This window comes from Pempheris klunzingeri, chromosome 11 (assembly GCF_042242105.1).
Source record: "Pempheris klunzingeri isolate RE-2024b chromosome 11, fPemKlu1.hap1, whole genome shotgun sequence".
Lineage (NCBI taxonomy): Eukaryota > Metazoa > Chordata > Actinopteri > Acropomatiformes > Pempheridae > Pempheris > Pempheris klunzingeri.
In genome coordinates this window covers 8,639,533-8,652,615 of record NC_092022.1, presented here as the reverse complement: position 1 = coordinate 8,652,615, position 13,083 = coordinate 8,639,533, and the positions used below count along the sequence as shown (strand labels likewise).

General features: G+C 40.4%; 3 protein-coding genes across 3 annotated transcripts; 1 reads left to right on the top strand and 2 right to left on the bottom strand.

Annotated features, from left to right (window-relative positions):
• Positions 1-1,632: 1,632 nt before the first annotated feature.
• On the bottom strand, positions 1,633-5,202 carry LOC139209294 (chymotrypsin-like elastase family member 2A). The gene is made up of 8 exons (XM_070838942.1): positions 4,992-5,202; positions 4,762-4,850; positions 4,404-4,501; positions 3,607-3,729; positions 3,264-3,400; positions 2,225-2,370; positions 1,827-1,979; positions 1,633-1,698 (listed from the first exon to the last, which is right to left on the bottom strand). Exons 1-8 carry the CDS (start codon positions 5,029-5,031, stop codon positions 1,681-1,683), a joined length of 804 nt encoding a protein of 267 aa, XP_070695043.1. The 5' UTR covers positions 5,032-5,202; the 3' UTR covers positions 1,633-1,680.
• Positions 5,203-5,388: 186 nt separating this feature from the next.
• On the bottom strand, positions 5,389-8,899 carry LOC139209293 (chymotrypsin-C-like). Its single transcript, XM_070838941.1, has 8 exons — positions 8,833-8,899; positions 8,588-8,676; positions 7,927-8,024; positions 7,382-7,504; positions 7,122-7,258; positions 6,661-6,806; positions 5,625-5,777; positions 5,389-5,507 (listed from the first exon to the last, which is right to left on the bottom strand). The coding sequence occupies exons 1-8, from the start codon at positions 8,870-8,872 to the stop codon at positions 5,490-5,492; spliced, it is 804 nt and encodes a 267-aa protein (XP_070695042.1). The 5' UTR covers positions 8,873-8,899; the 3' UTR covers positions 5,389-5,489.
• A 1,064-nt stretch (positions 8,900-9,963) lies between these two features.
• Positions 9,964-12,717, top strand: LOC139209295 (chymotrypsin-like elastase family member 2A). The gene is made up of 8 exons (XM_070838943.1): positions 9,964-10,075; positions 10,316-10,404; positions 10,498-10,595; positions 11,107-11,229; positions 11,332-11,468; positions 11,937-12,082; positions 12,193-12,345; positions 12,641-12,717. The coding sequence occupies exons 1-8, from the start codon at positions 10,039-10,041 to the stop codon at positions 12,656-12,658; spliced, it is 801 nt and encodes a 266-aa protein (XP_070695044.1). The 5' UTR covers positions 9,964-10,038; the 3' UTR covers positions 12,659-12,717.
• Positions 12,718-13,083: the final 366 nt, after the last annotated feature.

Here is a 13,083-nt window from a genome sequence, read left to right as displayed (position 1 = left end):
GAAAATGCTTTCTAGGAAAAGCTCTGAGCTTGTCCTCCAGTTAAGTGCCTTCGTTTTCAGAACAACACTGCTGCTTTTCCTCAATCATTTCAAAACATATTTTGTGACTGAACCTGAGCTTTAATGTTGCTCTCTCCATGCAGAGTTACTTTTACCCTTGCAGACAGTCAGTAGAGGAGGGAGTGTGTGAGAGCATGATGGAAGGCGCTCTAAGATAGTTGAAAGCCTTCGCCCTGTAGTCATGGTGAACACTGTCGAGCTGTGAAGGCGGTAGTGTTGTCTCTGCTTCTCTCTGGGCTTGTTTTTGTTCTTACTCGAGATGACCAACAGAAAGACTCTTTGACTGTGCAGCTGCGCCATAATAACGGCAACTATGGCTCATTCGCTCGCTCATCCCCATTCCTCTAACCACAGCTTGACTTGCAGCCCTGTTTTCAGAGAGTGTGTGCAGAGAGTGAGTGGAAAGAGATAAAAGACAGATGTTCAGGGAAATCAGGGAAAAAAGTTCTGTCATCATATCCTATTTTATAGATACCTGCCAACAAACTCCTTTCTACTTCAGGTTAGACTTGAACAGCTGAAGCCAAATGGAAGGATTTCTCAGTCAATTGTTGATTGTTTCCTTTTGTTTTGTATTACAGAAGGCACTTTTTATTAAGTGTCTTCATCACCCAGTTCTACACTATACACCTTTCAGGAAAACTCAGTAGTTGAAAAAAAAGCTACTCAATCATTGTCAGCTGGTCATATTCTATATTGCCAGGTTTTTTCTCAAACAAAAGGCAACAAGGTCATTGAGTCAGTCATTGAGGTTTGTAATTGGAATTCACCACAGCCATGTCTATATTTCTGACTTGTGTTTTGAAGTTGAAACTTGCCACACAGTGTATTAATTCTTTATTTTTTGTTCAGTACTGCTGACAAAGTTATTGTACCTCATTGGCAAAGGACCAGGTAACTACATGATTGATTTTATTACTATGTAGGCAAAATGTTTTACATTGATGAAGCATTTAGTGTTTTGATTCAGTCACTTTCTTTTTTCCTTAGATGAGTGCCGGAAGCACGCTCTTTTTGTTGTCAGTTTCATTTAATATTACTGTTTTATTACTAAAATCTGTATTTCTTTTATATGTACTGTGAAAATGTGCTTTTGTATGATAATTCTAATTCGTTTGTGGAAAAGAAGGTGTTTTTTTTTTTTTTTTTCTGAGGAGTGATAACAAGTGTATCTCATGAATATTTTATGAGAAATAAAAGGAAGAATTTGTTAATTAACCAAGTGTTTAAGATGCACATTTTGCTGTGAATATGAAATCATTGTGAGAATAACTCCATTTTGACTCAAATGCCATAATCCCCTGAACCTTTTAGCATTTGTAACTTTGTCATTGTTCACTCATTCTTAGTTAATATGCAGCTGCTGTTTTGAAAGCTGAAGCTGAGAGAAACATCTGGATGTTATCAAGTTGTTAAGGCCCTGCATAGCCCAGTTTATTAAGGGCGTCTTGTTTCTAACTGTCCTGAACATGGACAGTATGTTAGCTTCACATTAGCATATAATAGCTCTGCATTCCACTTCTGTGCACTGATAAACAGCATTTTCTTTGCAGTAAAAAATGAGTCAACACATCATAAATCATTGTTCTTATTGCTGACAAAAGCCCACGAATAGCTTCTTCAGTAGTTGGTCATGACCTGCAGAGTGAACAATAGAAAACACAATTATAATTCACTTCCTGTTTTTGAAAGCAGGGGCTTTTGTTTGCTTCAGGTTACAATGTTTATGCTGGCAAGGCAAACACAAAATGAGGAACGTTCCTCACCATGTTGATCCAGTTGATGTAGGAGCTGACTTGTGTAAAGACAGTGGGCTTCTGGAAGACGTTGCAGCCCTCACCAGAACCGAAGCTCACCACGCCGTGGACGTCCCAGGAGCCTTTGGAGTTTAGGCAGATCAGGGGGCCACCAGAGTCTCCCTGTGCGTCATGAAACACTGATGACACACTAAGAAGGCAGAGTATGGCTACCAATGATCACTTTTAGTCATACTAAATGTTCCTTTTCTATAGTTTTAATATAAATCTCCTTTTTTTTTTTAATCTTCCCTGAGCCTTTTATACAGTACTAGATATAGATTTTACTGACTGCTTTACTGATTGCTGTAATTGACCATTAAATTAGTGTTGGGTCCTAAGATGACATTTCACATGTGTGAACTCACATTACACCCAGCAGTGATGCCATCACCTCCGGCACAGACCATCTTGTCTGTTGCCAAGACGCTCCACCAGTCAGGCTGTGAGCAGGTATCATGGTCTACCACCGGAAGGAGAGCCTGCTGCAGGATGTCAGCCAGAGGGCCGCTGGCTGTGGGGAAGGAACACGCTCAACTTGGGTAAGAAACTAGATTTTGCATTGAGGAAGGTTTAGTTGTGGGACAGGTGGGGTGCTGTTTGAGAAAATCTTTGCTGTTTGTGTCGAGGGTAGAGTTAGAGGATGGTACCCTAAGTATAGTTTATGGGATGCCTCTTGAACTATTTAGCTGCAGGAGTGTTCCATTGATTAGCCTGGATTATCACTCACTGATAATCAACCCAGACCCATTTAGAATATTATACGCTACCACTTCTAATTTTGTGTAACAGAAATTCACAGACGGCTATAGTCCAAAAAACTCACCGCTCTTCTAACTGTGCTTTTATTTTACTACATCTCTGCCAAAGGTAAAACTGAGTTTTCCTCATTTCTCTTAAAAAAAATGGATCACTTTTGAACACTTTTTGTTTCTTTTGACATACAATAGGCCTTTTTCGCAGCAGACATTTTGACTCGTCACAGTAGGAAAAGCTCAGGTGTTACTGCTAACATTAACTATGGCTCTGTCCCACTAAGTTGTGACAATAAACCAGCATGAACAACGCCAATACCCAGAAACTAAAGCAGCTAAATGGAATCCAGCCCTCATTCGTTTGATTTACACCTGTGCTTTTCCTACTGTAACCAGTCAAAATGTCCTCTGTGAAAAAGGCCTATAAATGTCAAATGATACCTCAGGTATGGTTAAGTCTGCGTTTTTAGCAGGCTAATGGATATGTCACATTTTTTGAGCAATTTAAGGCTATGAAATATTCTTTGGTTTGACCTCAATATTTGACCTGAATTGACTGACAGGTGCACAGACATGCGTAGATTCCATTAAGCAGGACAAATTTCTAATGTAGATTGACGGCGAGTCATTCTGCTGAGGTGTATTCACTCACTGAAGAGTCGACCCCAGCCGGTGACATAGCAGGGAGCACCGTGGGGCAGGATGACGCCCCGGTCTGGGATGCAGGCGGCCATGATTGTGTCAGAGAAGGTGACAGAGGAAGACAGCTTGATGAGGGCAATGTCGTTACTGCAAAAGGAGAATCAATACAGCATTGACAAACAAAATGTGGTTAATGCTGCATTAGTGTTTTGCAGCATCAGCTTCTTCATTGTAAAAGAAATGCCAGTAAACTGATCACTGATACTCTGCTTACAAGCGGTACCCTCCTGAATATGCTCTTCTCTTGGACTCATGAGGTGATATTGAGCTGTGTGGGCGGCTGTTGCTGTTACCGGCTGAGCAGGGTGTTGTAGTCCTCATGAGTAATGATTTTAGCCGCCCTCTGAGCTATCGAGCCCTCCTCACTTGTCTTCAGACTGTGTTTACCCAGCTCCACTCTGTAGTTGTAGCGGTCACTGTGGGGTGGCAGATGACACAGTGTCTCCATGGGGTGTTTGAGAAGTAGTATTGACTTTTCTGCCTGTGTATACAAAATTGTGATTAAGCTGATGGTGGATTGCAACTGCTTAGTAGTCTAGTAGAGGTGATGCACGGTTGTTTCGGTGAGCAATCGATTTTTAACTGGCTGTGAAGCGGTAATTTTTGAGATCTCCTATTTTTTTGTAAGCAGTGTTTTACAACATCTCTTTAATGTGAAGGTTGAAATCCTCTACATTTCACCCTTTTCTTTCTCTGTCCAAGCATGGCAGCCATTGCTGCTGATTCTACAAGATCTATGTCATTCTTCTGTTTATTCCTGAAAACAGCTCTCAGTCACAAAAAAAGCTCAGAAAAAAGAAAAAAGAAGAAAACTCATCATTTCCTGTTTGGTAGAGAAGTATTTCCTGGCACAGACCTTTGGTTTGGCAAAGTAAATATGAACATTTTCATGAACTGGACACATTGAGTCATTACTGAAAATAAATAGTTGAGGAGCCAAAGTTCTTGATTGCTCAAATCTGCCATGAATCATCAAAAACTAATATACATATCTGTAACCGTGAATGAATAAGCTCAAAAGCCTTCAAAAACTTTGTGAGCCAATTTTAAGAATACTGACAACCTTCCCCTGAGCTTTCGTTAAACATACTTGATGCAGTGTGCAGCAGTGAGGACCCAGTCAGAAGAGATGAGGGTGCCCCCACAGCCATGCCTCCAGCGCCCACTGCTGTCTGACTGGAGCGAGATCTGTGCAGAGCAACGAGAGGACAGCGCTTATTGCTACACATTAGAATGTCACTCCAACAGCCTACAAATCCATTTAATCTCTCATCCCTCTGTGGCTGCTCTGGAGGGGAAATTATTATCAGAAGTCACCAGAGGATTCAGAGAGTAAATGTGTAAAAATAATCTGTAGCGGTAGAATGGAAATGTAGTTTTGTATGTTTGTATGCTGTTCTGTGGTTGTCAGAGTACAAATGTTTTTACACTTTAAGACCAGACCTTACCTGCCAGGGCCAGCTGTGAGGCCTGACGTCCTCTCCTGCCACCACCCTGCTCAGTACGGGGGGGAAAGTGGGAAGGCCGCATCCATAGGCTGGGATAAGGTTAGTAATGCATATTGTTGTTTTCACACCAGATTAGACATAATTATTTTATTGTGGCAAGTTTTCATTTTGATTACACTCCAGTAAATGAGTTTTAAGTAATATATGTGAGAGGATTGAAACTGTCTTACCAGTAGCTACCACAAAAATGAGAACCACCAGGCTCCTCATGACTCTACAGTATGTAATGTCTGCCTAAATCTTGTGTTAAGAACAGGCCTGTATTTATACTGTATGTTAGCAACTTCTAACCAGTGTGTAGACTGTTCTGGGAAACCCAGCTGACACTTGCAGAAAGACAAACAAAGTGGTGAAGAGTGAGGACACAGCATGTGGTTGGTGATAGGATTTTCCCATCGCTATACTCCCATCAGATCTTTTTCCGCCATTTAATCATTGATAAAACTGATGATGATGATATTTTTTTTGTCAGAATAAAAGTAACATAATATTCCACAGGCTTAACATTCAGTTAATAGTTTGGAGAAAGCGCTAATGTGATAATTAAGAAAAAAATTGTACAGAATATAAAATAACACAAAATCTTGACATTTTATTTCATTTATAGTTTCACATTTAATTTATTTTATTTGTGCACATGGTGGCTTTGATCCCAAAAGTCTGTCCTCTCAATAGGCCACCATTTTCTGTGGAAGAGATGATAGAGACATGTTAGATTTACTGCAGCACTCGTTACAACTGTGTACTCGTTTTCATGACTTCACAGCCTCTGAAGTGATTCAGTGAGAGGTTCAGGAGCTTACAGAGCTGATCCAGTCGATGTAGGAGGTGACTTGGGTGAAGACAGTGGGCTTCTTGGGGAAGTTGCAGCTGAGACCGGAGCCAAAGCTGACGATGCCGTGAACCTCCCAGGAACCGTCAGCGCTCTGGCAGTTCAGAGGGCCACCAGAGTCGCCCTGAGTCATGTGAGAGAAAACATATGATCAGTGTGCAAATTCCAGAGTTAACAGTAACTCTGTCCTTGAAAGGCAATCAGTAGGTCTAACAATCAGTCTAACATTACTCATGAGACCTTATACATTTGACCTTTACATTTTTAAGACATTTTGGACATTCTCCCTCTGAAATACTAAAAGTTAATGCATTTTAGGAGAGACACTTTTCAGATTGTGGGGGGAATAGCATGCAGAATTAGAAGAAGTGTCTCTGAATCTAAAGGACTAAAATGGGAAGAAATAGAGCACTTGCTGTTTGTAGGTGTGGCAATTTTTGTCATTTGGATCAATCTGTAGATAATTTTCTCAACTAATTGCTAAATAAATTAATCCATAATATGTCAGAAAAAGTATTTTTTTAAAAAGTCTATGTTGACATAATTTTTTGGTCTCACCAACAGTCCAAAACTAAAATATATTTAGTTTGATAGCATAGAACAATAAGAAAAAGAGTAAATATTCACACTTGAGAAGTCAAGTCAGTTTTGCTTATGAAAGGATGTATCAACAATGAATCAGTTAACAATATAGTTGCTGATTATCTGCCAATTGACTCATCGATTAAGTGGCTGAAGTTTGAGTTCTACTTTGTTACATCATGTGTCGTGTTGAGCACATAGAGGTGATGGAAAAAACAATTAATGAAATGAAAAAGATATGTGCTGTCTTCTCTACAGTCAGTACAAAATTAAAACTTAAAATACCGACTCTCTGTATAATGCGTGACAAACGTACAGGTCGAGGGAACATGAGTTTGCTTGCTGTCTCCAGTTTGCTGATGTAAGAAAGCATTGGTGCTACAGCATGACGTGTGCTTTTGTGTCGTTAATTGTTTTACACTCACGTTGCAGCCAGACACAACTCCATCTCCACCTGCGCAGACCATGGTGTCCTTCACCTGAGAACCCCACCAGTCGGGCTTGGTGCAGGTGGCGTGGTCCACCACAGGCAGGAGAGCCTGCTGCAGGATGTCAGCAATGGGACCTCCAGCTGTGTGGAGGAGAGACGCATACATGCTCAAAAGACTGATGAGGAACGCGACCTTAATGGGACAGGTGTTTCAGAAGGCTGAAGCTTTGACGGGCACAGTCTGTTCAGGAATTATTAGGCAAATAAATACCGTTCAACCATCCTGTTGGACATTTATAACTGCTTTTTCTTTATTTCTAAATAATAGATTACTACATTCCTCAGTTTGAAAAATCACAATAATCCTGTCAGTATCTAATATCTTAATTAGAGACAACTACTAACTAAATTAAAACTGATTTTGTCTCAGAGAGAGGAGGGAGTTTTTGCACTCACTGTAGAGGCGACCCCATCCAGTGACGTAGCAGGGCTCGTCATGGGGGAGGATGAAGCCAGCAGCAGGGAGACAAGCAGCCATGATGGTGTCAGAGAAGGTGACGGGGGACACCAGCTTGATCAGGGCAATGTCATTACTGGAGCGGAAACATACACATTTAGATTCATCCCTGGCCTGCTTGTAATGTTCACTGACATTATCTTATCTTCTTATTTTCAGTAAAGTCTCACAATTCATAGCAAAGTCATTTTTTTTTTACCGGATGAAGAAAGGGTTCCACTTCTCGTGCACAATGATGTCAGCGGTGCCCATGAAAACAGCACCCTCCTCTATCTCAATCAGGTTGTGCTTTCCCATGGCCACTCTGTACTCTTGGCCCTTGCTGCAAGTTCACATAGAGAAGAATATGAAGCAGTAATCTATTATCTCAGAGACCCCTTTAAAAGATTACATTTCTAAATGTTTTTCTGTAGAAAGCTGAGCCTATTACCAACTGTGTTTTGTGGAGTCTGTATGTAAAGATGGTCTTCCTAACAAGCATTTTAATCTACTGGTAAGAAACATGTCAGTGGTCAGTCTCTCCATTATCTTACAATCTGTTGGTGTTCCCATATAATTAACTGCTATTTCAACCTTTGCTCATTTGAATCTTGGAATATTTTAGATTAAGTAGAAATGTAATGGAAACTATTGTAATCAGCTCACAACTGACATTTTACTCTCATGGGTAATTCCTGTCACTGACTGCTAGTATTGATATTCGCGTCAGTGCTGCATTGAGGCTCCACTGTGTCGACATCATACCTGATACAGTGAGCAGCAGTGAGGACCCACTGGTCAGAGATCAGAGTACCTCCACAGGTGTGTCTCCACTCACCCTGTCTGTTGTACTGCAGGGAAATCTAAAGCAAACAAATGAACACAATCAATTCTCTCAATATTTTCTTTTTTTCTTTTTGGCATCTTTGTTATGGATGCTTTTTTTTTGCTGTTTGCAGTTAGCATGTCCTGATGGGAGGTCATCCATCTTATACTGCCTACTTAAAGTTTCTCTTTCCAGTATCAAAAGCACCCAGAGTTACATTCAAATTTGATCTAGAAATGGTCCTTTTTTCAGTGCCTTTGGTTGATTATTTTCTTTACTACGCTTTAATTTCCTTCATTGAATAGGGGCACCTTACTACATTATTATTCTATTTAATGATTTTTTTTTTTAAATGTTACTTTTTATTGTCTCTTTAACGTTCTAATGCATTTCTTCTTCATAAAGCTATTTGGATTGCTTATGCTGGTGCTTACTTTTCCTCTCAATTACTCCACATTACTTAATATCATGAGAGTGTCTCATCTACTTGCCACATGCTACACTGTATATCTTAGCCATAAATCTGCAGACTAGAATAAGTCTTTTTCAGACATTTGATATCTTGTTTTCTGAGGGAACCTCCTCCCTCAGCATGTTTACCTGCCAGGGCCAGCTGTTGGGCCTGACATCCTCTCCTCCAACCACCCTGGTCACCACAGGGGGGAAGGTGGGCAGGCCGCACCCGTAGGCTTGAGGGGACAGACAGAGACAGACTCTTTTAAAATTGTGAACAGGCACACACAACCGTTAATCTGCATTCAGTTTGTAGAGAAAACTGAAATACTGCATGTGAATATGGCTCCAGACAGGTGGCTGTAGCGATATTGTGTGTGAAAGATCCTTACCACCAGCAACAAAGAGAGCAAGAACCACAAACTTCATCATGTCTGTATCGCCGCAGTTTGCAGTAAAGCATCTGACATATTTATACCTTTCATGATGTTATGCAACCTACTCAAACTGGATCAAATTCTTGGAAATTTTCCACTTACACTGGGGTGGAGCTAGGATGACATCAAAACAGCCAGAAATGCCCAGGAATACTAGGCCAAGGCCAAAGTGTCCCAGAGTTCTGTATCATTTTGAACTTGTTTGTTGAAGGGTTTTAACTTTTATTATAAAGAGCCAGAGCTGACCCAAGGAGACTTACTTCATATCAATTGTAGCCCTCCCTACTCCATATAAATGTGTTGCCTTCTCCAGTAGCTTAAGTTTCCATTGCTCATCAAAGCAACAAATGCTTCATGAGACTACATTGTGTTACTTAAAGTTATTAGTACAGCATAATACAGAATTCACATCTGCATAAAAACAGGTCCGTCCCTAAGGTTCGACAGCAACATCTGCTCTTTTATACAGAGGAGGAGACAGCTGTTCCTCTGGAGTGATTCACTTTTCCATCACAGCAAAAACATTGTAAGAGTTGACTAAATACAACACTGCACTACAAATGCAGCATATTTATGAAATATTATGGTAAAATGCAACTTTATTATACACCAGATTACTACATGCTAAAATATTATTTCTACCTCTATATAAGTATATTTGATTCTCATAGTAAAATCACAACCATGTTTTATTTGGAGTTTTTATGTGTACTTTTTACGTGTTTTGTAGTTCTTTGTGATTGTTTAAAGCCTCATGCAAACATTTACACTAAGATATGTTTAAGATAACTTAAGTTTTAAGTGAACATTGTGCACATTCACATATAGAAATAGGCTATTATTTTCTTAGTTATTACAGGTGGACTGACCGTTTTCAAATGAACATATAACCACAGAGTTTTTGCCATTTTCATGGCCAACTTGGGTCACTGTCAGACACCTGTGAGGTTCACACAGGTTGAGTTGGGGAGATAAGGTGTCTTTGGGGATATTTGTGGTTACTTATCTCCAAGGCAGATTTATTTTTCCCACCAACTCCCTGGCTGTTCTGAGGCAAATGTTAAGCAACACATTTCTCAGGTCAGGTCTTTTAAACAGCTCTATTAACACGCTATATAAGGAGGAGCACATCCCCCAGGACTTCTACCGAAGACAATCACAATGAAGTTCGTGATCTTGGCTTTGTTCGTTGCTGGTGGTAAGCTCTGATACTACTATGACCAAACGATTGAATGTGCTGCTCCATACAACTGTCACACATTCTTTTGACATGAAGTGGTCAAAAAAACCTGACATGAATCACTGAGTGTACTGAGTTTAACAGTTTACACATTTGATCCTTGTGCTAAAAAACTGATTTGAGACATTTTATAGTACTGCTGATTTTAAGACACATCATAAATAGTAAATCACCATGTTCTCTGCTGTTGTTTCTTAGCCTACGGGTGTGGCATGCCCACCTTCCCCCCTGTCATCACCAGGGTGGTCGGTGGAGATGATGTCCGTGAGAACAGCTGGCCCTGGCAGGTGTGTTATAACTTCGTCTTTAAATTCTATATCTTATATCCATTTCCTTAAGTCATAAAACATTCATGTCCTGTCATTGTTTGCTCTCCTCAGGTGTCTCTGCAGTACCAGAGTGGCAGCAACTTCTACCACACCTGTGGAGGCACCCTGATCTCCAACCAGTGGGTCCTCACTGCTGCTCACTGCATCGGGTATGCCTTAAAAAAAAACCTGAAAACAAGAGCATATGCAAGGCAGAGGACAAAGACAGCCAGGCCTGTGGTAGACAGGATGCATCAGCTGGGTGGTTAAAGCAGTACAAAGAAAAAAGATATATTTGGATTTCCTTTTAAAACATACACACTTGAACTTAAACTTAAATACTTCAGCAGTCTGACAAGTAAGAATACAGAAAGTTGGCATAATAATGCAGTTCAGTCTTTAAGCTGAAGAAGGCCGAAGAAATAAGTTAAGAAAAAGCAATTTTGTAGATTTGAGACTATTAATAATTGATATTATATTCCCACTTTTTAAACTCTGGCAGTTTTAATATTAACACCGTACAGTATGTTAGCAGCAGTATTCTTATAGTGATATAATGGCAGAGAAGGTAATTTTATTGGTATAGGTTATAGCTCAGTTGGGTGTTCTCATCAAGTGTTCTTGAATCACAGATTAAAGCAACTCTGACTCTTGTTTCTGTGTTTTTTTGTGGTCAAGCAGCAGTCGCACCTACAGGGTCTACCTGGGAAAGCACAATCTGAGAGACAGCAATGAGCCCGGTTCCCTCGCCATCAGCCCCGCCAAGATCATCGTCCACGAGGAGTGGGACTCCTACAGAATCCGGTGGGCTCAGTCACATTGTCAACTGTGTTTTAGTCGTAATGTGTTTTATCAATATTCATTAGCGCCCTGTTTCTAAATGTGGTATTTGCATTCATGCTCTAGCAACGACATTGCCCTGATCAAGCTGTCAACTCCTGTCATATTCTCTGATGCCATCATGGCTGCCTGCCTTCCTGACTCTGGTGACATCCTGCCTCATGATGCTCCCTGCTATGTCACCGGCTGGGGCCGTCTCTGGAGTAAGTTCTGTCAGCTGTCAGAAAAAAGGCTGGCAACATCAAAGTTCTGTCTTATCTTTAGTGTAACATCATCTGTGTGAGCACAGCAACCGTTTCCACTTTCAGTTCATTGGACTTTCAAGATTAGCCATCAACTAAAATGTCATTGGCCCTTAATTCTGTCCATTTTCACTTTTCAACATGTCTGAGTTTTTATTACTATGTCCCAGTTACATTTGGATGTTGGTTTTGTTTTACCCCCTGAATCTAAATATAAAAAGGTTAGATGTGCTATGTGCTATGTGCTGATTAGACCCATTTGATACAAGCTCTTACAGTCTATAATCTCTCCATACAAAACATTTTATCATCAGGAAACTTAGTTTTCACTTGCTTTTAAATGGAAACTGGATCTAGTTTTTTAATATGCTTTGTGTTGAGGTGGTCTTGACAGCAGCACAAGCCTGAAAACCCTGTTTTCTTCTACAGCTGGAGGACCCATTGCTGACATCCTGCAGCAGGCCCTCCTTCCCGTGGTCAGCCACTCCGCCTGCTCCAGGTATGACTGGTGGGGCAGCCTGGTCACCACTGACATGGTCTGTGCTGGAGGAGACGGACAGCTGGCTAGCTGCAACGTGAGTTTACTTTGCAAACTTCTGTAATGTTTAGTAACAGTTCATGTAAAACTGAATCCCAGCCTTATATTCAAGCACATCACTACATGATCTACAAATATCCCCTTTAGGGAGACTCTGGTGGTCCCCTCAACTGTCAGAACCCTGATGGCTCCTGGGACGTCTACGGTGTGGTGAGCTTTGGCTCAAGCCTGGGCTGCAACTACCCCAAGAAGCCCTCCGTCTTCACTAGGGTCAGCGCCTACATCCCCTGGATCAACGATGTAAGTGAAGGATCAGTATTTGTCCAAAAGATCCACATTTTTGTTTATTTTTGGCTCAGGAAGACAGCAGTGATTTTTTTCCCTCTGTGGAAATTATCATATTGTAATTATTGAAAGAAATTAAAGTAATTATTTAAAAATACAAGAATTGTTATTTCAATTTTAATTTGCAGCTGAACTACTCAGTAGCTCAGAGGAGCAGTGTGGACATGTTGTAGTAAAGAAGCAATGATACTCTAGTGCCCTCTAGTGGACCAAACCTCAAAACCTTCTCTTTCTGCTTTCTTTTTTCCAGGTCATGACCACAAACTAAGTTGTGGATTGGTTTGCGGCTGTTGCACTTAATGATCAAATAAACAGTGTAGTGGCTAATTCAGTGTCTAGTGCGTTTTTTTTAATCACTCATCAACATGGTTTATGTGATGGTTAAACAACAGTCACAAAATACCCATGAGCTGAAGCCTGTAATACACTGTTTTGTTTCTCATTTACTAAAAATCTGAATGTTACATATTTACTGTTTGATACTAACACTGGGTGAGTTTCAGCTCTTGTCAAGTATACAACAGCAGCAATTCTGCAGCCCAGTGAAAATGTGCAAAAACACAATCAGGAGTTTGGCTTAGAGAAAAAAAAAAAAACAGAATGTAGTGAAAAAACAAAAAATGCATTACATGTGAAAATACAAGACAAACAAACATACAGCTCTGAAAAATTGTCAAATTTTGTCCAATGCTT